The sequence below is a fragment of the Filicampus tigris genome, chromosome 2 (genome assembly GCF_054856515.1).
Source record: "Filicampus tigris isolate MCC_2025a chromosome 2, RoL_Ftig_1.0, whole genome shotgun sequence".
Classification (NCBI taxonomy): Eukaryota; Metazoa; Chordata; class Actinopteri; order Syngnathiformes; family Syngnathidae; genus Filicampus; species Filicampus tigris.
This window is the reverse complement of record NC_141218.1, coordinates 31,277,516-31,302,205: the sequence shown is the minus strand read 5'-3', so window position 1 is coordinate 31,302,205 and position 24,690 is coordinate 31,277,516. Positions and strand designations below refer to the sequence as shown.

Below are 24,690 nucleotides of genomic sequence, written 5' to 3'. Positions count from 1 at the left end.
CCATCCTCGTTCTTTTAAAGTGCTTCTGTCCTTACATTTTGTCTGCGCCCCCCCCCACAATCCAAAAAAAAACAAAACCCCCAAAAAAGCGTCCGTCCATGACGCTGTGGGAGAGATGCTAACGGCAGAGGTTTCATAATTCATAAGCAATATTTAAAGCAGAAGTCAACCCAAAAATATGAATAAAAAATAAGAATATGTTCTATGCAAGCCCGCTAGTTGAAACACGGCATTCTGATAAATATTTGCCTTTGTGGAATAAGAGTTAATCCACCTGTTTTTAGCCATCTCTGGGGACGGCCATTTTGTCACTTCTGTCGACTGAAAATGACATCACAACTGCTCAGGGCTCAGGTAACGACCAATCACGGCTGACCTGTTTTCTGAATGGTCGTTACGAATTTGTTTGGGTTGATTTCCCCCTTTAAAGCTCATTAGATGGCTAATTTCCTATTCACATCCATTTAACGGCTGGGAGTATCGTGAGTGGATTGAATTGTTTACAACGTTAAGTGTCAACCGAGATAGCTGTGAGTACAATGTTACTGCAGGGAATACACATGAAAAAGAAAGAAAGGACTCCGCAGTGTTGTTGCAGGCAGTTCATGGTCTCACAGCAGAGAACAGTGGTCTTGCTTTTTGAAAGGCTCTAAACACCACAAGGACATAGTTCAAAATAGTCTGATGCAAACTGCCTCCAAAAGTTGTGTTTGCTTTCTCTCAATTATGTTGTGGAATTTATTACGCAGGCTTATATAAATATGTCTATCAAAATATATATGCAACTGTTGGCTACATGGCACTCTTACCCAGAAAGTCCTTTGATTCCTAAAGTCCAAAAACTTTGAAGCTTGGCATCAGGCAGCCGTTTAGGGTTTGCGTCATCTCACCACTTTACTTTAAAATTCAACACTTGCAGTGAAACATGTTTTGCGATGCAGTTTGTGTCTACAATTAGACATCTGGTTATACAGTGTGCTTGGGTTTTTGTAATTCTCCTAGTATGACATTGTTGTTACAGCTGTGCAAGACATCATACAGAAGGACAGACATACCACACATGTTTTTCAGCTTTGTGACAATGTTGCGTCTAAATGTCTTCATCCTTCCCATCCTTTCCTGCTTCTCACATATTTTTCATCCTTTCATCCCTTCCCATCACCCACCCATCTCCGCTGTCCCTATTTTCATCAACTCCCCTCTCAGACCTGGCCGATAACTTGGCAATGGATGACTTCACCTTCCAGGAGCAGCTTCTGACGCCTCGCTTGGCCACAGCTGGAGTTGGATACATCCCTTCACCTGGGACTGCACTGCAGAGCGTCGACCTGGTCCTGACGCTCCCTGCCAGTCTGTGTTTCCTTCTTCTGTGTCACCACTGACCGTCTGTCCTGTGCACTCACATGAACGCATTGCAAACTCTATAGAACAAGAGAAACTCTTTTCAACTTTTTTTTTCAAGAAGCACAGTTCCAAAAAGATTTAACAAAGCATGAGGATCAGACAATGCTCCATTCTCTTTTGGGATTTGGGGTTTTTAAAGCACAACTGATAAACTTACATGATGTAAATAAGGAACCTGTTGTCTCTGCTTCTCCATGATTACCGAATGAGAGTCCTTCAGTATCCCCACTCTGATTTTGACATCCAAGTCCCCCCCTTATTACTGAGCATCGTCAATGACCCGCGAGTGGAGATGGGAGGTCTGTGGAGATTTTTTTTCCAAATGCTCCCTGTCTTTGGCTTCACTGATTTGCCTTGCAGGCACTAGATGTCACCCATGAAAGTGAAAGGTAAAAACCCACATACAGTGCTGTGTAATGGCACACTATCATCAAATGCCACAAAAATGTCTCATATATTTCTCTCTTGTTGTTTGTGTCCTAGAAATAGCCAAATAATTTCAGATTGGCTGCTCTTGCCGGCCCATTGCCTAAGCGTATATGTACAAAATGTCTCCTGCTACAAACTGTACTGTGGAAGTTTCTCTGTGTTGGTTCCATGTTTACAAAATATCATCATTTGAAATGTTAACATATTTGATAGGCCACAGGGTGGATTGTAAAAAACTGCTGGAAAATAATATTACAGTATTTCGGATGCTGTCAAGCTGGAATTGTATATACATTTTTCGATGTGTAATGTGTGAACATTAATTGCCTCCACCAAACACAAAGTGTATCGAGGATTTTTTTAATCTATTTAAATATTTATTCATTTTTAATGACTGTCTGTTCGCCCGCAGTTTTTGGTATCTACTTGGATGTTTGATGGTAGTTCTTGATAGCATGTCCCCATTTAATTCAAAACAAGTCACACATTGACAACGTTGTAAATAATTATGAACATTGAAAATACCCTTTTGTTTATTAAAGACGAATCTTTCAAACCACATTCGAATCGCATCACATTTGAAAAGCCATGTGTATGGTGCATTGGCCTTTTAAGAGTTTCCTGCTACACTGAAGGTACATAGACATACAGTACATATGCCTTGAGCGCTGAATCACACCAAATCAATGTATGCATTTTTTCTATTGTTTCTACGTGTTTACAGCTACACATGTATGTAACTTTGTTACTGCAATGATAAAGATTAATATTCAATATTTCTGTATGTCCTTAGATATAGATGTGATGTGTATGTTTTCTGAGTGTAGAGCACTGAAGTTGCACTGAAGCACTGTAACAGATTTTGATCTTTTTATATTCAGTGATTTATATCAATTTGCCATTGGCAATCACAAGAGAAAAGCTCTTCATTATTCCTTCATAGTATTAGCGCCAAAGTCAACAAACTTGGTTTGCAAAACAAAATTGCAAACGGCTGGCCAAATACAACTAAAATAATTGTTCAGTCTCACCTGTGAAAAGTAATCCTATGAGCTCTGGCTTTGACTGTAAAACAGCTGTCCATCTCCAAGCTGCACATGAAAGAGAAATCGCTTCAATTTTTCACTGCCAATATGGTGGCGATGTCGACACCGACGTATGATTCAGCTATCAAAATGGTGTCAATGGGCTCTATTTTCGTAGGCAGCACGCGTGCGCCTGGGTTGAAAAAGTGGCGCGTCTTGATTTTCATGCCGTTGTAAGCCTAGTTTAGCGTCTTTGGGAATTTGGCAGACCACGCTGCGCCAAGCGGGGCGTTCCAGCCTTTCACACGCCCTCGGTGCACCTGACAATTTGGTGGCTAAAAGTAGACTAAACTTTACACCAGCTGGAGGCAGGTACACACGGACACGGGTTGGAAGGCACTCATCAAGTGCCCACTTCACAGTGGTGATCTGTGATCACCCTGGCATTCATCATGACATCATCCACCTGTGGAGGTCTGCTTGCAGTTCCATGCAGTTGCGCACTTCGATCTTCTGCATGGACTCCAGGGAGTCTATTTCTGCTTCCGCGATTGTCAAAGACTGACTGCGCTCATCTGCGAAATTACCAAAAGGAAGAAAACTCACCCATGCGCACTATTACACGCTACTTAGCGCAAGACTTGCGCTGGGCACAAAAATTGAGCCCTATGTGTATGTCTATGGTGAAGGCAATGAACATCATTGATGTCATAGACGTCAGCAGTACTGTAGTAGAGTATCTCACCAATGTCAACACAAGGCAATGGAATGTGCAACAGTCACAGCATTTTCACTTGCAGGAGCTGTTATATGCACTCTCTGAATGTATATGTTACGTTTAGAAATATTTTTAATTGAATGGGTATTTTTTTTTGTTCATTGAAAGCTTTGCTAACCATTTATTTTGGTTGTTTCATTTGTAATGCAGCTGCCTCCAGCCAAATTTCAAAAGTGTGAAAACTTGCACTTATAGTGCACTTAAAGTTGCTGCCACTAAAATGACTTTATGTGTGGACTAGACTGACAACACTTAATAAAAGTGGTTCTTGTCCCTGTTGACACACCATAGATCAGTGGGCTGCAATTGAAAATTGCAACAGTATTTGTTATGAGAAAATGCACATGTGTCCAAACAAATGGTTTCTACATTCCTACACTGATCTCCATTTTCAAATACGGATTGGGAAAAGTGACATTTAATTTCAATGAATGTACTAAAAATGAACAATGAATTATTTAACATGTATGTAAATGTATGTCTAATGTGAATAAATACCTGTTGATCATTCTGTTTAAATAAATTCATGATATACCATTTAACATCGTCATTAAAAGGAAAACATGACCAAAATGAATGGATCTATTTTACGAAAGAGCCAAACACATCCAGGCACCATGTTTCACATCGGCTAAACTGCATGCCTTGTCAGATGGTGCGTTTAATCACTTCAAAACAAAAAAATTAAAGGCGGCAATTTGGGCAAACAACAGCGATTATCTGACCGTGTCAAAATTCCGTAATGGTGCCCAGTGTTATGGGACATGATTATTTTACTCTGTCCTTCCCACTTACAGTGGGTACGGAAAGTACTCAGACCCCTTGAAATTTTTCACTTTCTATGTCATTGCAGCCATTTGCCAAAATAAAAAAGGTTCAGTTTATTTCTCATTAATGTACACTCAGCATCCCATCTTGACAGAAAAAAACAGAAATGTAGACATTTTTGCAAATTTATGAAAAAAGGAAAACTGAAAAAACATATGGTCGTAAGTATTCAGAACCTTTGCAGCGCCCTTCATATTTAACTCACTTGCTGGCCATTTCTTCTGATCCTCCTTGAGATGGTTCTGCTCCTTTATTGGAGTCCAGCTGTGTTTAATTAAACTGATTGGATTTAGGATTAGGAAAGGCACACACCTGTCTACTGTATAAAAGACCTTACAGCTCACAGTGCATGTCAGAGCAGCGGCACCCAAAGGCGTAAATCTAAGGGGGTCCTAAAAGGGGACGTATTTAGTCCGGCCGCGGTGAGGCATCCATTACACATTGGGTGCGGTGAGTCTTTTTGACAGCTACTGGCTCCTAAAGGGGCCGAATTTAGTCGGCCGCAGTAAGGAGGGAAGTCGACGGAAGCGCTAATGGAAGAAATGATAGATGGACCTGCCGCAAAGTGATTACTATTTGATCCGGCTTGACAAAAATGCGCATAGACAGACGGCGGAAGGGTACGGACAAACAGCGATAACCCGGCAAATTTTAATAAAATGCCCACCTCTGCTTGTATTGGACATTTGAATAAACACCATAATGATAATAATGCCTAGGTTCTATTTTATAATTATTTTGGGAACAGCACTTTCAAGGACTTGGAAAAACGTGTAAAATTTCAACATTAATTTTCCATCCATCCGGGACAGTGCATTTAAAAGGTTATATCTCAAAAAGTATGCAATTATTTATATTCATAGTTTAATATTTATTAAAGTGGATAATTAGGCCTTTCTTGACATGTTACATAAGTTTATAGACCCACTGGATGAAAAACTACACCCTCTTAAACAGTAAGGCGGTCCATGGGTGTCCCCTTTAACCCTTTATAGGGCACTCTTTGAAATACTATGACATTTAAAAAACAATCGACTTTAGAGTGTTATTGGGGGCCATAACCAGAGTTAGACTAAATCTAAAAAATAATGATAATTAATAATTCAGATCACAGCCGCGGTCCGCGGCCTGGTACCGGTGGTTGGGGACCGATGTTCTTAAAGCGGAAGTCAGCCCAAACATATTTTTTTCAAGAATATGTTCCCAGCAGGCCCACTAGTTGAAACAATTTTGAGTTTGTGGAATATAAGTTAAGCAGCAAAATGCACTTGTTTGTAGTCATCTCTGGGGGCGGCCATTTTGTCTTCTGTCGACTGAAAATGACATTGCAACTGCTCACAACGACCAATCACGGCTGATCTGTTTTCTGAATCTGAGCCGTGATTGGTCGTTGTGAGCAGTTGTGATGTCATTTTCAGTCGACAGAAGACAAAATGGCCGCCCCCAGAGATGGCTAAAAATGAGCGGATTAACACTTATTCCACAAATCCAATATTTATCAGAATGCCCTGTTTCAACTAGTGGGCCTGCCGGGAACATATTCTATATGTTTGGGTTGACTTCCACTTTAAGGGTCATGGAGTCATGAAACTTATCCTAGTTGACATGCGAGTCTTGGGGTACACCCTGGACCAGGGGGTCTCCAAGTTTAGTCCTCGTGAGACCCTATCCAGTCTGTTTTATATGTTGCAATGTTCCTCACACCTGATTTTAATGATTAAGATGATTATCAGGCTTGTGCAGTTTGTGAATCATTTCTAAGAAAGTCAGCCAGAGCCCTCATGTGACTCAGTATGAGTCATTGTCAAATGAGGACTCAGTGAATATTGCACATGCATTTGAGCGTTCAGGGTGTGTTGTTTTTTTAATTAAAACAAAAACAATATGTTCCGAATAGAACATGCATTGTTTGTAGGCGTTTGTGTGTTTATGCATTTTGTCAGAGCCACTTCAAAGTTCTCTTAGGAATCATAGTTTACACATTTGGCATTCTTCTAGCCCTCAAAGAGACACTACGATCATGTTTTCAGTTACAGTACATGTATAGTGTCTCTACTGCTGAATCTTAGCAGTTCATTTGCGCTCTACTCTGAGGCTACTACCTTGACCAGGGGACAGATGTATCTAACACTCAGCAGTGATAAAGGTTCATTAGCCTTAATTGTTTTTCTTTTACCTAAGAAAGTTACTCCCTTCCCTAACAAGGCCAAAGGTATAACACGCCCATCACTGTAATCACATTTGAAAATCCTTTTTCTCTGTCTGGGTGCTCTACTGTAACTTTTCACACCCTCGGGCCCTCCGTGCTGCAGATTCAGATGAAAACGCCAGTGTGCTCCAGCTGTGCTATTCTCCCACAAACTGTATTGCAGCTTTTTACATGGAAAACAGAAGCTGATAAGGAGATGAGCAAACGCTGACTGCAGAGAGAACAGCAGCCTACCCAAGGTGCGGTGGTGGGGGTGTTATATTCTGAATGCTAATGCATGGGAGGAGAAAGGGCAAATGGGCCTATTGAGATGCAGAGTTCATGTGTTTTCTTAAGGTAATATTGAGGCAATGTTGAAACAGCACACATTATGAGAGGGAAAGGTCAAATTGATGTTAGTCAGCAGTAACGCTGAGAAGATCTGACTGGTTGCATTTTCTGCCTCCAATGCGTATGTATTTTATGATTCGGCTATTCGAGTGACCGTCAAACCTTGCGTAAAATTGAGGTAACATTATAATTCGGGTTCTTCCATGTGTATAAGGTCCCCAGTCCAGACCAATTTGAACCAAGCTGGATGCTTAAATTCCTCTGTCAGATGCAACGCAGAAGACATGTCACGTCGCTCAGAGCTCATTCATGTCTAATTGCCATGGCACTGGACCATTTTTGGACCTTTTGTTGGCCTATTAAGAAAAGCACCGGGCCCACGCTCTCCCAAGCACACAACTCCAGCATCCTCCTCCTGCTGCTCGGCAACCCCTGGCTTCCCCTGCAGCCGCCACAGTCACACGGAATGAATGCAGCCGCCTGAGGAATGTGGACACAAAAGGAGGAATGTCATTTTGCTGAGTGCTACCCCCAAACCAATGAATGTGCGCACACACACAGCCCACAAGTCAGGCTTGTTTAAGCATGTTTAAAAGCAGCCATATAACTTCCTGATATGCATGTTTTGTTTTAATTAAGGGACTTTCTTAAATGATAAAAATGCAAGCTGCAATTTATCCCCAAAGCCAATATTTAAGACCAAGCTCATGGTTGAAGGGTATAAGTGAAGTAGTAGCTGAAGAATTTGGGGAATTTGAATTTGAATAAAATGTCTTTCAGACCATTGCGTGAGTTTGAAACCTTGAATCTGTTTGCTTACCGAAAGTAACTAGCTGCAATAAGAAATTGAAAGTTGGAGGCATCACAGCAGAGGAATCAAAGCTCTCCCACAGGTCCAAAAAATATGAAACATAACAATAATAAGAAAAATAGTAGTAAGTCCTTGAAAATGTAAACATTTAAGTTCCAATGCTATTTTGGTATTATTCTAAACAGTGTGTTTGCTTTCTTCTACCTTTTCTGTCTGAGACAATTTTCCTAATGGTTTCTTTCAACAGAAAGTAGACGGAATCCAGCTGTATGGATATATGGATCAGTATTTTTATCAACAATTAACTAAAGATCAAATGTATACATTTGTCAGCCTGATCTGTGTTTGTGTGAAGTAGAGGTGGAGAATTTGGACTTCACAATTACTGTAACACTAGGCGGATTTTAAACAAACCAAGATGAATTTAATAATAAAAGCTGAACTGAAACAACACCTTTGGACAAGAGCCGTCCTCAGTTTCATGTGAGTAAATCTCCATCAAGAAATAAATAAATAGGCTATATGTATATTATAAACTTTAAAAATACAGTGTATTTGTTTTCACATGTGGTCAATCTTTAAAGGGAAAGTCAACGCAAACATTTTTTTTTTCAAGAATATGTTCTACTGTATGCAAGCCCACTAGTTGAAACAGGACATTCTGATACATTGCGTTTGTAGAATAAGTGTTAAGGCTCAGATTGAGAAAACAAGTCAGCCGTGATTGGTCGTTGTGAGCAGTTGTGATGTCATTTTCAGTCGACAGAAGACAAAATGGCCGCCTCCACAGATGGCAAAAAACGAGTGCATTTTGCTGCTTAACTTATAGTCCTCAAACGCAAAATTAATCAGAATGCAGTGTTTCAACTAGCGGGCATGCTGGGAACATATTCTTCAAAAAAATATGTTTGGGGGTACTTCCGCTTTAAGAGGTACTAAAGGTGCCTCTGATAGGTTCCCTGAATAAGAAGAGTCTTATTTTAACAGTTATTACATTCAGGGTTAATGTTACATGACAACGCCCTCATGAAAATAAAAAAAATCACCAAAATGATCCTCTTTTACACACACCTGAAAACAACAGCAACAACAAAATAGTTATAAGCGTTATAAGCATGAACATTACTACAGTGTTATCATATATATTATGAATAATTTCACTGAAACAGAAGAAAGAAATTTCAACTACCGAAGCAAACACATACAGTATTTTGACCAAATGTCACTGTGACCTTGTGTGTTGCACACAAGGTCATCTCTGCAGAGATGTGAAAGAGACATTGTATACCACCTGAGAGGATACCATTAAGCACAGTATCAAAAGTCTGTTTACAAGGTTTTCTCGCGTGCATGTAAAATTAGATGGCGGCTACCTCTGACTATTTTGGGCCCAGCTTTGGCTGTTTAGCAGGGGTCACCAACCTGGTGCCCCCAAGAACTGCCCCATGAGCATCTCACGGACCTGTCCCAAAAACAACTCACCAGTGAAGGCGCATTGTGATTTTCTAGGAATGTAAATTATCATATGACAATGTAAACAATGGACGAGATCTATAGAAACAAAGTGGTGCATATTGGTATTCATCTGTTTCCTAATCATTGTGAGAAATTAACATCATCAGTATCTTTAGTCTTGACACTTTGTAAATGAATGCCATTTATTATGAATAATAACTGGGGCTGTCACGAACTAAACATTTCTAGGTTTGATTAACCTATTGATTATTCAAGGCAGAAATGTTTGTGTCGACCAATTTTTGTGTTCGACTTAGCTGAGTTAGCATATTCTTTTCCTCTGCCCTAATAATAATATATGATTCAACATATCGAGCAAATTTCTTATTTCAGAAGTGTGCATCAAACTGGTAGCCCACCAATCAATAGCCAAGGAGAAACCCCTCAGCTTCAAAAAGGTTGGTGATGCCTGCTCAAAAGGTTCTGGCTTTGACATCTGCAAAATTGTCATCATCTGTGTTGCACTCGTTGTCGCATATTAGTTTGAAGTAGAAGTGTCAAAATGAAATAGATGAATCAACACCTATTTGATTATCAAATTGAAAACTATTTTAATCAGGGAGTGATCGTTTAGAGCCACTGTTTAGCTTAAAATTGTCCAAATCCTCTGATTTCAGCCTCTCACCTCTGAAGTGTGTAGTCCTTCCTGGAAGCAGATTTATTGTCTTTTATGTTTAATCAAAATAAGACGCTTACAAGCATGCACTTTTGCATTGAAAAACAATGAAGAGCAAGTAACTGAATGAGTTTCATCAAGGTTGGTCAGCACATCAGTCCCTCTTGTGTGATATTACTTAATTGTTGTTGAGTTCTTTTAATCACTAGACAAACCAAATAAACAATTATAATTTGGTAATTAACAGTAAACCTGGAAATTTGTTTTGTAATATACTCTAATGCAAAATAAAAATGCATCCAGTTATTCGATTAATTGATAGAACAATCAATTCTAAAATTATTCAATAATGATAGGACAGCCCCAGTTGGAAGTCACTTCCCAAACAGGTGACAGCTTTTCTTTCCTGCCGGCAAAGTTACTTAAATGAGCGTACACCGAATGTTTTTGTTTTTTCAGTGGTGTCAGATGTTTTATAGCAAAGTGGCAACAAGTGTATAGTAAAGAACGATAAAATACTTAACAGAAAAAGGGAATTGATCCAGGCTCAGGCACCTGTGTAAATGATAAGAGAGGTACCAGCTCTTCTGAGGCAAGAAACACTCTGGCCCAGTGGGTCCAATGGTCATCTGTAGTACAGTACATTATCCCCATCCATCTGGATGAATGGATAGATAGAGCTAGAGTGATTTCAGGTTTTTGCTGTCTGTTGTTTCTTCCTGATATGTGAGGTGTTTGCAGGGTTCCCCTTTTAGACCCGTTCGGGTCACCGCAACCCCCCCCCAGTACTGGCGACCACGTGTCTTGCGGAGTCTACCCAAAGAAAAGCAGGCACTCCTGCTCCTGACTCCATCCCTGGTGTTCCTGCTCTCCACCCTCTTTGTCCCCGGAACTTCTCCTCTCTCCTGGGTGTCTAGTACTGTCTACTGTCTACCAGCGCCTTCAGCCTGCATCTGGATCGCAGTAGGACCATTTTACAGTCCGGTGTCCCGGCACGCAGAAACCACGCGTGTGGACAGAAGGCGAGAAAAAGAAACAAAAGAAAAAGGTCCCTCTGTCGTCGATTCTCCGCCTTGTGGTTATTACTGTCGTCGAAACGGAGGAGCCAGCTTTTGGGATTCTTTTCTGCAGTCCAAAAAGTTTTTCCAAACTCTTCCAAACTTTTGTTTGGGCTCGTCTGCGCGTTTTTAAACGACTTTGGAACTCAGCATTTTTCTTGAACACCTTCTCCATCTAAGGGAATAAGTTTAGAGTGCGTATTTTCCAGCAGTTTTCGGCGATTTTGATTTTTGCTCCCTCTCTGTTGAGTGAATGAACCGTCTGTTCAGCTGAAGGAAACCAACGCGTCTCCATGAGGAACATTGGCGTAGCTCATACTTAGATTACAGCACTGCTGGACTCATTTTGCACTGAACGATCAGGTTACTTTCTTGTTTTTTTGTTTTTGTTTGTCTGAAACTGACACAACATGAAGTCGCTACTGTTGCCGTGTGTGCTTAGCACGCTGGTCGTGTTTTGTGTGTCGGCCACGGCGGAGCAAAAGTCGAAAAACTGCAACGACGTTCGTGCTGCTTACAGCTCCAAAGGCTTCAACGTCAACGATGTTCCCAACACAGGAGTAAACGGTAAATTCGAAATATTGTTTTTGTTTTCTCTTTGAACTGTTAAAAAATTCTAGGATGAAGGAGTGGTTCTCAACATGGGAATCGGGGCCAGCTCAGAGCCACAGAGATCTTCTGGTCGTCCAGTGGTCGCTTAGTAGTTAGCCAAGAACATCTGAACACTAACATGATCCTTATTTGCTTCTGTCTACCATATAAACTATGATAATCAAAATTAAATAATTTCAAAACATGTTTTATTGGTTCCAGAGCAATTACAAAAGTGGTAGTTATTTAGTTACAATTTAATTTTCAAGATATTTAAGTCGAATGGTTGCAAGGGACAAGCTAACACAAGCTGCTTTGATGCCTTTTGTGACTTGGCGAGTGGCTGGCAACACTTCAGTGCTTCAGCCAGTAAATATAACATTCATTTAGGAAATACTTGAAGGCAATTCATAACAATGGAGAGGTATAATCAACACACACAGTGTGTTCCCCACTGAAAGAAGCCAGTCTGTGTTTATTCCCAAGCTTCCTCAGTAAAACTCCCAAGCTGGCAGGGAATTAGTCTAGCCTTTGCAGGTCGTGAGAACTGTTTTTCTGGATTTTCCATATTTAAAAAAAAATGTCAAAGTACTATTATGGTTTCTCAAGTGTGTTTATAATTCGCCATTCAGCAATGCATCGATAAAGTTAAAGCACAGACTTATGCAAAGTTAGAAAAACATGCAATTGGATCTTTGCCGACATAATATTAGTCCGAATAACCATTCTTTCCATTTACATGTCAAGTTTGACAAAAGTCATTGTTTTGTAAGGACCTTCAGATAAACTGTGTTATCAGACAAACAATTGTATCCAGGCAAAAACACATCCCCTTGGCATAGATAATTGTGAGGTAAACCCAAGAACTGGAAACAAATGGAGGCGACTTTTAAAGTGGGGGTTGGCGTGGGGGAGCAGAGTTGGGGTTTGAAATTCCACTGTGCACCGCATACTTCAAATCCCTTCCTTCTGTCATTTCCTTTTTATGGTGGTTAAATGAATATGCACACTTACCCGGACTGTTGGTTTAATTTAAATCCAGTTTGATTTCCACTGTCATTGCACTCTGCTTAACAAACACCCATTTCGGAAGTTGGTTATCCAAGCATGCCTGTGTCATTTTGATATCAACAATTTGCCAGGGGTTTTTCCATTTACTGTCATCTCATTTTCTTCACTTTAAACAAAGGGCGTGAACATTTGTTGTACTTTGTACAACTCTTAAGAATAAGGTGTTGTCAACAGCATTACTATTGTGAAATGTGACCTGTGGCTATTTACTTGAGTATTTTTGGGGAATAGTGACACAATTACATTTTGACCATTAACATGGTTGGCGTTGGGTGTAACTGTCAAATAAATAGAGTGCTGTTTGCATTTCATACAAGTTTAAAGACCCATTGTTTGTGTTGTGACTGTATGTCTTTGTGATGATAAATGGTATTGAGAGTACCCCTACATGTCCACATTGGTCAGGTTCACTTGCGCTGCATCCATGGCATTTGAAAGAAGGTTGTGAATAAAGTCAGATTTATTGTGCAGGTTTGCGAGCTACATGCATGCTTTTTCCTTTCAACAGATTTAGATGGTGTGTGTGTATGTCTGGGCATGAAGCACAGTCTCAACGAGTTCCCTTTGTCATAAATGGAAAGTGATATAATTCATCCATAGAGAGCGACAAGTCTCAAGGGTCATTGTCATTAAAGTAAGGAGTGTTCACAAACTGCTTGAAAAGATCAGCTCCAGGTTAAGAGTATTGTAAGATCAAAATCATAGCTTGAGACCTTATTCCAGAATAACTTTGACTTCTTTTTGGAGATTTTGGAGAGAGAAAACAGGTTTGCCAGGTGCTGGATAAGTACTTCTCGAAATATTTACTGGCACTCTTACTACACTGATAGTACATCAGACTAGTGGAATAGAGACAGGATTCAAAAACCTAACTTTTACAACCATGGACATCTTGTGTTATTGTTGGCACAGCGCAGCAGTAGGGTTGTTTGTTACCATTAATGTTACTTTGGGGGCTTTGTTGAGGCCCGACAAGAGGTACAATAAAGATGTTGTAATGCAGTAAAAGTGAAATGGAAACCCCAATTGCTTCAGTGTAGACCAAATTAAGTGATGGACAGTAACAGCAGGCCCAGATTGTGAATTCCTTGTTGATCACATGGGATCAGTCTCATTCCACGTTCTACAGCAAGGCCTAATTTCTTATCTGTTACAGTATGCGGTGATTCACTCGAGCCATTTCAGTTTAATGGAACTTTGGACATTTGCAAGGTTCATGTCATGAATTTTTCATCTTTTCAGTAGGGTTTGGCAATAGAATTGGCATTCGAGTGGGTGTGGAAAAGGGATCAGTGAATTTTTGGACTCAAATCACAACAAATCTTGGAATATTGTTGCTATCAGACTTGAATGTGATGGGAACTCACTCTGTGTGTTGATGTATGTGAGGAGTGTGCACGCATGGTGTGGAGGCTCGCTGCTTCGTAGCGAGATTCTGTGGACGTGTGGAAGCAGGTATGGTTTGTGTTAGCCAGCTACTGAGCATTAAATGAGATTGTTTGAAGCAGAACAGTAAATAAAGCCCATCTGAAGGCAGTGTATCAATGCCTCTGTCGTTACTTTTCTGCCGACCTCTCACTCGGAATCAGCAACAAATGAAGGGAGTTGGCCCCGAGGACAATGTCTCCAGAGCTAGCTTGCAGCTGCTCCCAGCCAACGAGGATAGATTTACAGCATTAAATGCAATCACCACTCCAGTCCTTGGCCACGGTATGGCAAGAGATCATGGTTAAATTAAGCAATTTTAAACAAAAAATAACTTTTCAAGAGTTAGTTAGTAGCAGCCAAAATGCACCAGCGTACTTTCATGTTCAATACACAGTTTTCAATTAAGTGAACGTTAGGCTTTGTGAAGTGCTTTGGCCACAGTTTGGTGTAGATCAGGGGTGCCCATTGCGCCGAGGGACCACCAAGGGAGTGTGGTTCGATTCCATGATATTAAAAAAAAAAAAGTAGATGCCAACCAATTATCCGATAGGAAATTTGCCACTTGATTTACGTACAGGGCAGCCAGTCTGTGCGGTGACGCATGTGCATACAATGGCGATATCTGTCGCAAAATAGCAAGTTGCCAATTAAAATACTCCAAACTTAAAGTGTAAAATGATTGGGGGACCAAGTAAGACAAGTATTTCCATACAGAGCGGGAGGAGGACCTTTCCAGAAAAAAAATGTGATGGTTTCAAAATGCGTTTGTTGGCTTGCTATTTTCTATCACTATAAGGGAAGAAGGGAAAGGTGGTGCGGCATTTTCGGGCTGTTGATAAAACTTTAACTAGTACCGTTCCACCGTGACTGATGGTCATTTGGAAGCATGCATACTCACTTTCAGCAACTACTCTCCGAACTATGCATCCCTGGCTGATTCCATTCGGAGCAAGTCTTCAGAGTAAAGTAAGGTAAAAAATGTACACTAGTTTTATTGTGCAATATGGGTTCCTCACTGGACATTATTTCTCAGGAATGTGTGTGATATAGTCTCCAAATACTGGAGAAGGAACCTTGTGCACACGAAGCCTGTCAGGCCATTTATTACCCAAAGGTCAGTATTTTAGCGGCCCTTCTAAAAAGAGGCACTTTGACCTAGTATTTTAACTCCAGTGATAATTAACTATTAAACAACCAGCCAAATGTATTGTCTGTCTCTCAAGATCAATCCCATAAAATTCAAAAGGCCCTCATTGTTTTATGTGAACCGCTTGTGAAAGTTGCTTTAGTGCTTTAATATCTATTCCCTTAACAATCAAAATTCTAATAAATCCAATGTTTTTTTTCTGACATTAAATAGGAAGCAGTTAAGAAATATACAATAATAATAAATAAAAGTACAATTAGGGCTGGACCGATAATTCAATATCAATATGTATCGCGATTGACACGTGATCGCTATTGATAGAAAATGCCTTTGATAAAACGTTCGATAGAAAAAATTAGAAAACCCGATTGCAGGTTGGTGCGTGATGTAGGCAGCGCGCATCCGCCTTCAAACAGGAAGTTGAAGCAGCTAACCCAACGAAGTATGCGTGCGCCATACTCGCGTCGCGCGAGCTAGCGGTGTAACTTCCAGAGCTGGGCACTTGACCATTTTTTGCCGGTCCGGCCGCGACCCTCCATCCTTGACCTGGGTACCCTTCCAGCCGCGACCCTCTGGCCATATTCATAAACATTGTCGGCCCCCGCCCCATTCTGCCCCCGACCCCAAAAAAAAAAAAAAAAAAAAGCGTCCGTGATTGACGTCACTGCGGGAGAGACGCTAACGGCAGAGGCTTTTTAAAGATCATTAGCTCGCTAATTTACGATTCGAACCCGCTGTGGACACGCTTCAAATGTGCCAATAGTACTTACCCAACTGCGTGCTTACTTGCATTGCGAGCCCCGGGGTTGGATTTTTCGTATTGTATAATTATTTGGGTCCAACAGACGGCCAGAAGTCGCAGTCAAGTTACTTATTTATTTTGCACACTTGCCCCCTTCCCGGCCTTCAAAATAAAAGTAGAAGACGCCAGAAAAAGTGCATGAACTCCTCCTTGATGTGCTAGCGTCTGAATATATTCGTGGACACAAATTGTTTTGAAACAAGTCGGGGGGCGTCGCTTCAAAAAGACAGCGACAACAATGCATATCGTGCCTGCTACAACCATAAAGGGACCGAGATGACTAGACGATGCATTTAATTTCATTGCGAAAACGATCTTGAAGGTGGCGGCTAAGGGGGAACGTGGGTGAGTAGCTTATTTTGTAATGTTTACTTTGCAGCAGCAGCAACGAGCTGCGTGGTGCATCCGTCTCCATGTGGGAAACTGTATGTCATCGCAACATGTGAGACAGCAACGTGCGCTCAAGCGTGTTTGTATTTCCTTATCGTCACATCACGTAACCCACGCCTCCCACCTGCAACTGGGGCATACCATTACAAGAGGGGGCGGGGGGGCAATACCTCAATCCCTATAACAGCGGTTGTCGCTCGCGCAGACACGGGAGTAGAAAGAAGCCTAAAAAGAAGCCTTTCACCGGGTAGGCTGAGATGAAATTTGGCCGCCTTGCGAGCACGTCACACGCATAAGGGCCGATTAGTGGGCTGGACTAAAATCAACTTCCGCTTCAATCAGCTTGGTCCAGCCATTTTTTTGAATTTGTCACTCCCAACCCCTCCGCCCCAAAAATGGGCATCCGGCCGGGCCGGAGGGTCCGACCGGTCCGGCCCAGGGACGGACTGCCCAGCTCTGGTAACTTCGTTCAAATAAATGATCAGTCGACTCAGTGCAACTCTTAAAATAAAATGTTATGCATGATAACCCGGTTAAACACCTCCAGATGGAGACATGGTGTACAAGGGAGTTCCCTGTCTTTGACATGCTAGCGCCAGTTCGCCATATCTGACCCTCGGCATCACACTCCAATTAAAAATCAAGCAAGTAAAATATGAATGGACTTTGGCAATAATGAGTACGCTAAAAAGATAAAGTAGTCCTAAGACAACGATAATGTATGCACTGTAAGAGATTATTAGTTACACTTACATCGTATGAACATTGAATGAAGGTTAATGTGTATCAACAATACTCCTTTGGGGTTGCACCTATTGCAAATAATTTACAATGCACCGGTCGAGGAGAAAATGCTACATGATGTACACAAAAACAGTTACAGTAACAATTAAAAACATTTATTTAAAAACAGTCAATAATCAATATTGACTGATATGAAATACATTGTGAGCACATTGTTTAAAGTGGAGTAATCTTTATATTCACCAGTTTATTTCACTCTTTAGTAGTTATGTTGACCTCTTATTAACTCATTAAGGACAGGAGCGCATAACCGCGTTTCTACCACTAAAGCTGGGAGCACTGTTGCGTGTTTCACCCTTTAAAGCCGGAGAGCGTATACATCATTTTCTTCTTTTAATCCAATTCTCGGACTCTTAGCCAATGAAATGCATCAGAATATACGTGACGGTGTCATGGGTTGTCGGAGGATATCCAGAATTCTTTTGAGGAGTAATGGCGGTCGCCGAAGCTCTGCTATAAGTCGCGGCAGTGATATAGACCAGTGTTTTTCAAACTGTGTGCCGCGGCACACCAGTGTTCTGCGAGATATTGTCAGGTGTGCTGTGGGAAATTATCTAATTTGTGTGCCTGCGCGGTCTAGCGCCTGGCAGCATAATAATGTCTTTACTACATTGTAGTACCATACCAGCAGGTAGCAGCAGCAGGTAGCTAATATTCTTTGTTTAGAGACAAACGAATTAGTGACGCATGTTTATCCAAACAGACCCATATTTCACACTAAGTATCAATATGAAACATAAAATACTTTTTTCTTTGTGTTTAATTCCTATTCAAGACATAACGCCATTCTTCAATGTTATTATGCTTATATAAATGAATATATTTTCTCCGGGGGGAGCATGGCTCAGTGGTAGAGTGGTTGTTTCCCAACCCGGAGGTTGTGGGTTCGATCCCCGGGAATTGTGACCATGTTGAAGTATCCTTGAGCAAGATACTGAAAACCCAGTTGCTGCATCATCAGTAGGTAGATGACGTACAATGTGAAGCGCTTTGAGTACCAGAGGTAGAAAAGCGCTATACAAGTGACAGTCCATTTACCATTTCGGGTCATTTTCAATAGTTAAAAAAATATATATTGAGAGACCAATATGATACTCATGATATACTTTTCAGTCATATCGCCCAGCCCTACTTGTATCACAATGAATTATCTGTTCCACTACATTACTGGTAGCTGGCTGCTTTTCACTGTCAACCTGCACCGGCTTCTCCAATCCTGGTTCTCTTTTGGAGCCACGGCAACATTTATGGGGTCAACAGTTTTCATCCAATGACTGCATAAAAGATTTCAGTTTCAACTAAGTGTACATTACTCATCCTTTTTATGCCATACACTCAACTTGCGAGACTGCCTTGTGAGGGACAGGCAGGTGATGTATGCCAGTGTAAGCTGGGTAATCACCATAGCAGCACAAGTAAATCATAAAGCACAAGATGCATGTATATAGAACAAGAGAGGGGAACTGTAAGCTCATGAAGTACCAGTACACTAGATGCCAAAATTGAGAAGTGCTGGTGCATACCAGTCCACTTGGAGCGCTGTACTTTTAAATAGACCACCCATGTCCACTCTCCTAGTACAGTAATGCATTTAAAGTTGCTATGGTTGAAACTTAAGTATTTTTTGGGAGGATTAATTACCAAAGGATCTATAATTACCTAAAGTAACCATACTCCCAAAAATATCTAAAATACTCAAATTTTGTTGTAGGCTACCTGGATATTGTGTTTTAACTGTACATATGAATTGAATTTGTCCCCCACCCAAAAAAGTCAAGATAAAACAATCAGATAGAAGTAGGTTAAACTTTGAGGACTTTCATGCCTTTAATAAAACAGCACTTAAACATTCACCAACACATTTGTCTCATCCCCATCCTCCATTCTGTCATCCTCGTAGCTCATGTTGCCGCTGGGCCGGTCGTAGCTCATGTTGCCGCTGGGCCGGTCGTAGCTCATGTTGCCGCTGGGCCGGTCGTTGCTCATGTTGCCGCTGGGCCGGTCGTTGCTCATGTTGCCGCTGGGCCGGTCGTTGCTCATGTTGCCGCTGGGCCGGTCGTTGCTCATGTTGCCGCTGGGCCGGTCGTTGCTCATGTTGCCGCTGGGCCGGTCGTTGCTCATGTTGCCGCTGGGCCGGTCGTTGCTCATGTTGCCGCTGGGCCGGTCGTTGCTCATGTTGCCGCTGGGCCGGTCGTTGCTCATGTTGCCGCTGGGCCGGTCGTTGCTCATGTTGCCGCTGGGCCGGTCGTTGCTCATGTTGCCGCTGGGCCGGTCGTTGCTCATGTTGCCGCTGGGCCGGTCGTTGCTCATGTTGCCGCTGGGCCGGTCGTTGCTCATGTTGCCGCTGGGCCGGTCGTTGCTCATGTTGCCGCTGGGCCGGTCGTTGCTCATGTTGCCGCTGGGCCGGTCGTTGCTCATGTTGCCGCTGGGCCGGTCGTTGCTCATGTTGCCGCTGGGCCGGTCGTTGCTCATGTTGCCGCTGGGCCGGTCGTTGCTCATGTTGCCGCTGGGCCGGTCGTTGCTCATGTTGCCGCTGGGCCGGTCGTTGCTCATGTTGCCGCTGGGCCGGTCGTTGCTCATGTTGCCGCTGGGCCGGTCGTTGCTCATGTTGCCGCTGGGCCGGTCGTTGCTCATGTTGCCGCTGGGCCGGTCGTTGCTCATGTTGCCGCTGGGCCGGTCGTTGCTCATGTTGCCGCTGGGCCGGTCGTTGCTCATGTTGCCGCTGGGCCGGTCGTTGCTCATGTTGCCGCTGGGCCGGTCGTTGCTCATGTTGCCGCTGGGCCGGTCGTTGCTCATGTTGCCGCTGGGCCGGTCGTTGCTCATGTTGCCGCTGGGCCGGTCGTTGCTCATGTTGCCGCTGGGCCGGTCGTTGCTCATGTTGCCGCTGGGCCGGTCGTTGCTCATGTTGCCGCTGGGCCGGTCGTTGCTCATGTTGCCGCTGGGCCGGTCGTTGCTCATGTTGCCGCTGGGCCGGTCGTTGCTCATGTTGCCGCTGGGCCGGTCGTTGCTCATGTTGCCGCTGGGCCGGTCGTTGCTCATGTTGCCGCTGGGCCGGTCGTTGCTCATGTTGCCGCTGGGCCGGTCGTTGCTCATGTTGCCGCTGGGCCGGTCGTTGCTCATGTTGCCGCTGGGCCGGTCGTTGCTCATGTTGCCGCTGGGCCGGTCGTTGCTCATGTTGCCGCTGGGCCGGTCGTTGCTCATGTTGCCGCTGGGCCGGTCGTTGCTCATGTTGCCGCTGGGCCGGTCGTTGCTCATGTTGCCGCTGGGCCGGTCGTTGCTCATGTTGCCGCTGGGCCGGTCGTTGCTCATGTTGCCGCTGGGCCGGTCGTTGCTCATGTTGCCGCTGGGCCGGTCGTTGCTCATGTTGCCGCTGGGCCGGTCGTTGCTCATGTTGCCGCTGGGCCGGTCGTTGCTCATGTTGCCGCTGGGCCGGTCGTTGCTCATGTTGCCGCTGGGCCGGTCGTTGCTCATGTTGCCGCTGGGCCGGTCGTTGCTCATGTTGCCGCTGGGCCGGTCGTTGCTCATGTTGCCGCTGGGCCGGTCGTTGCTCATGTTGCCGCTGGGCCGGTCGTTGCTCATGTTGCCGCTGGGCCGGTCGTTGCTCATGTTGCCGCTGGGCCGGTCGTTGCTCATGTTGCCGCTGGGCCGGTCGTTGCTCATGTTGCCGCTGGGCCGGTCGTTGCTCATGTTGCCGCTGGGCCGGTCGTTGCTCATGTTGCCGCTGGGCCGGTCGTTGCTCATGTTGCCGCTGGGCCGGTCGTTGCTCATGTTGCCGCTGGGCCGGTCGTTGCTCATGTTGCCGCTGGGCCGGTCGTTGCTCATGTTGCCGCTGGGCCGGTCGTTGCTCATGTTGCCGCTGGGCCGGTCGTTGCTCATGTTGCCGCTGGGCCGGTCGTAAAGTTTAACTTGGGTTGCTAGTTGCCGACAATTTAAAAACAAAATATTTTAAAAATTCACATCAAGTTAATAGTAGCATGACCAAATAATCTCAAAAGGACTACTTTACTTTTGGGCAGGGGTCAGACCAAGTCACATACACTGTATGTGCAAGTCACTGGAGAGGCAAATTTAAAGAAAAAAAAAGGCGCCAAATTTCAAGCAAGTCAAGTTATTTGTTAAAGCAAGTCAAAATCTTGCTCGGTAAAATGCATGTTTGATTTAAAATAAGTATAAAAGCAATTTTCTACTGATCCTACTACAAAAAGTACATACTTTCTAAAAATGAAAAACAATTATCTACACTTAAATTTAGAATGGACGTTAGTATTTTTTTCACACTAACATGAGTTGCACACTGTTAATGTTTTGATAAATACTGAATGAGGATGTAAATGTGTATCAGATTTTAAAACTACATTGTTTCAGGTGCCAATTTGTTACCCACATCTAATTGGTGTGTGCTAATGGGTGATTGCAAAGCATCAACTTTGTAGGTTGTTGCGTTGTGAAGTTGATGTCCATTAGTTTAAGGGGGTGCTGCCACATCAAATATGGCAGATACGCTCAAGACCATAAAAGTACTCTGCATATACACTATAGTGCGCTATGCTAGCAACATGCGGGTGACACCAGTGTCTTATGTTTTGATTAATAGAAGCTACTTTTGAAGTGCACAGCACTTCACCTCATTAAATCAAGGGCGAGGGGAACTTTCACATACGCAAACGGAAACGCCACAGTTAAACAGTTTTCACAAACCAGTGTTCATAATCGCTAGCTAAACTAAGGTTGGCTGACCTCTGTGGGTTTTGTAATATGACGAAGTTAAATGTTGTGACTCTTCGTCCCATGAAGTGCAAACCATGCTTTTGTCCGTCCCATTTTGTCAACGTTATGGACAAAATAAACCATTCAAATTAGTCATATCTGAGTTGCTCTGACGCTGTTGTTTCAGAGCTGGGCATTCCGTCCCAGGCGGTTTTGTGGACGGATGGAGCATGTGAAGTCTTTCAAAAAAGGATTGACTAAGGACGGAAGTGGGTTTTCCTCAGTCCTTAACCGGGTCAGATACCGACAATGAGTTTTAAATTTGATCTTTTTTAAAGACCACTGCACGTTCTCTTCTACGGAACTGCCTTCATTAATTTCATGCACAACGCTTTGTGTGCTTCCCAGTAGTCACATTGCATGTAATACCATAGGAGACAAACACACGCCTGTATTTTTATGTGTAATCCGGGATAGCAATTTTCATTTGTTGACATTTAGTACCTTATCCCTTTGCATGCAAAGTATGTCCTTGTGTGGGACACCTTTAGACCGTAAAAATCCCTAAAGTATGCATTTAAATGATCCGGAAGTGGAAGGCTTTGTTTCCTCTTAAAATAAACTTTGCAATAAATTTATATAAACTGAAAACATCAAGTTATAACAAAGGTTTTACAGTAAAACGCAACAGTATTGCATTATTACTCCATCTTGACTGTTCTCCTGCTGTACCCTGGCTTGCTCCAGTTGGCATCAATATCTTAATCACTACGGTTTTGTGTTGCAGCTAAATACTAACAGTCCAATTCACTCACGATAATCCATCTAGTACGGGGATGTGCACAGGAAATTAGCCAGCTAATGATCTTTAAATGTTCGAGTGCACTGAGGTTTTTTTTGGAGGGGCGGGGGGGTATGTGGTATGTGCGGGATGGTGGAAACCAATTTTCTCACCTTGGTTAGCGGTTTGCTTCAAAATGGCATCCAAAGTCTTGAGAAGTTCCAAAAACTTCGGTGAAACAGCATCTGTACAAAATGCAACAATTCAGATTTCATTGATCAATAAAGTTCCCACCTGGCAGGCTGGCACACCTTTTTTAAGCACAGCATTGAATTCACCTTGAGCAGCATCAGCTGGAAAACAAAGACCTGAAAACACACAATCTGATTTAAGCATTTGGAGACAAACTTGTTTTTTTAAACAAAATGTGACTTGGGAAATGAATATATTAAACTACCTCTGTCCACAAAGACAGCATGCATCAGGAGAGCCAAGAACCACACAGCCACCATGGCTTTAGCAACAGGTCTGGCAAACAACATACAACATGAGCTTTTATAGGAGGTGACAAGTGGCCACAGCTGGTGCTAATTGGGTTGAATTAGCACGACCTGTGCTTAGCTACAACATGAAAAAAAATGTCCATCGACAATTCATATGGATTTAAATCTGTTGAGCTCCTTGTGGTTTTTGTATGTTCTTTAATAAAATGTATATAATGTTTAGTTTTTTTCAAGCCCTTGAAATGCATTTGATAAAACAATGAACAAAAAATAGTTGTCTTTTTGTGATTCATGATTATTATCAAAGCAGCACAGTGATGTAGTTGTTACACTGCAAAAATGAACTGTAAAAATGTAAGAAATAAATTCTTGTTTAGAGAGGATTCAGACTAAAAACAAGTAAAATTATCTGCCAGTGCAGTAAGATAATTATACTTGGTAAGATTTCTTGAAATAAGAAAAATTATCTTGGCTTTTGAAAAGAGAGAATTACCTTAAAATAAGTGGTGAAACACCAATTTCAAGCACCATACATATTAAGTCAAATAAAGTTGAAACTAACCTACCATGTATCTTTTTGGAATGTGGGAGGAAACCAGAGTACCAGAGGAAACAGAGAAAGCCCACGCAGGCACAGGGAGAACATGCAAGGCCGAATTCAAACCCACAGGGCCGGATTCAAACCCACAACTTCTGAACTGTAAGGCAGAAGTGCTAACCAGTCAACTATCGTTGGGTTAGGGTTAGGGTTAGGGTTAGGGTTAGTCATAAAAGTCATAAAGCCATGACTTTAATGCCTTGGAGTACATAAAAAAAAATTAAAGACTTTTTGGTAAATGGACTCACTTGTATAGTGCTTTTCTACCTTTGGTACTCAAAGCGCTTCACACTGTACCTCATCTACCTACTGATGACGCAGCATCAGGAGCAACTTTTTGAGGATTTATGGCATAAAACACTATCAAAGTGAATTGGAAGGTCTCTAATAATTATTAGTGTAAATGAAGTGTGTTGATATTAGTACATCAGTGTTTGTAATAATGTCACCAGTTACTAGGAGGTTCTGGAAACATTTTTTACAGCTAAATGTTTTCTGAAAGCATAAATTATAGCATCAAACTGAGACTTTGACAGTAATTTAGCTTATTTTGCAGTTAAATTAACCAATTTTAGGATCTACAAATTAAGTAAGAAATACAAGACAAATAATCTTAAAACAATATTAAAAAGCTTACAAATTCTGCTCTTGCATTGTATATTATTCTAAAAACAAGATCCAAAAAAACTTTTTGGCTTGATATAAGATTCTAAGTCTAGGTTAGCTGATTTTTACAGTGATAGCATGTCTGCCTCACAGTCCAGACGTCGTGTCAGATCTCAACTTTTGCATTATCTCACCATGCTTATGGTCACATGGGTTTTCAAGTGTGGAAAGAAACAAAGTACAAATAATTTATTAGTAG

At 42.4% G+C, this 24,690-nt stretch overlaps 3 protein-coding genes across 7 annotated transcripts in view; 2 read left to right on the top strand and 1 right to left on the bottom strand.

The window, feature by feature from the left end:
* gpc3 (glypican 3) overlaps positions 1-4,147 on the top strand; it is a 147,450-nt gene extending 143,303 nt beyond the window's left edge. For 3 of the 4 annotated variants that reach the window (XM_086024487.1, XM_086024484.1, XM_086024488.1), the window contains one exon: positions 1,207-4,147. In XM_086024487.1, the coding sequence (XP_085880613.1) occupies positions 1,207-1,382 (176 nt within the window). In that variant the 3' untranslated portion in view covers positions 1,383-4,147. The remainder of the gene's footprint in view (positions 1-1,206) is intronic. The other variant, XM_086024485.1, reaches the window with a different exon arrangement.
* Positions 4,148-10,823: 6,676 nt separating this feature from the next.
* gpc4 (glypican 4) overlaps positions 10,824-24,690 on the top strand; it is a 45,574-nt gene continuing 31,707 nt past the window's right edge. The window contains exon 1 of one of the 2 annotated variants that reach the window (XM_086023497.1): positions 10,824-11,570. In XM_086023497.1, coding sequence (XP_085879623.1) covers positions 11,414-11,570 — 157 coding nt within the window. In that variant the 5' untranslated portion in view covers positions 10,824-11,413. The remainder of the gene's footprint in view (positions 11,571-24,690) is intronic. The other variant, XM_086023498.1, reaches the window with a different exon arrangement.
* Positions 17,627-23,258, bottom strand: LOC147152032 (uncharacterized). Its single transcript, XM_086024496.1, has 6 exons — positions 23,182-23,258; positions 23,063-23,092; positions 22,898-22,969; positions 20,910-21,150; positions 18,433-18,460; positions 17,627-17,689 (listed from the first exon to the last, which is right to left on the bottom strand). Exons 1-6 carry the CDS (start codon positions 23,234-23,236, stop codon positions 17,627-17,629), a joined length of 489 nt encoding a protein of 162 aa, XP_085880622.1. The 5' UTR covers positions 23,237-23,258.

Coding starts and splice junctions, on each gene's coding strand:
- LOC147152032 (XM_086024496.1), bottom strand. CDS start 23,236: ATGGTGGCTGTGTGGTTCTTGGCTCTCCTGATGCATGCTGTCTTTGTG. Junction 22,970..23,062: donor TCCAGCTGATGCTGCTCAAG/GTGAATTCAATG, acceptor CATTTTGTACAG/ATGCTGTTTCACCGAAGTTT. Junction 17,690..18,432: donor GATTGGAGAAGCCGGTGCAG/GTTGACAGTGAA, acceptor CGCGACTTATAG/CAGAGCTTCGGCGACCGCCA.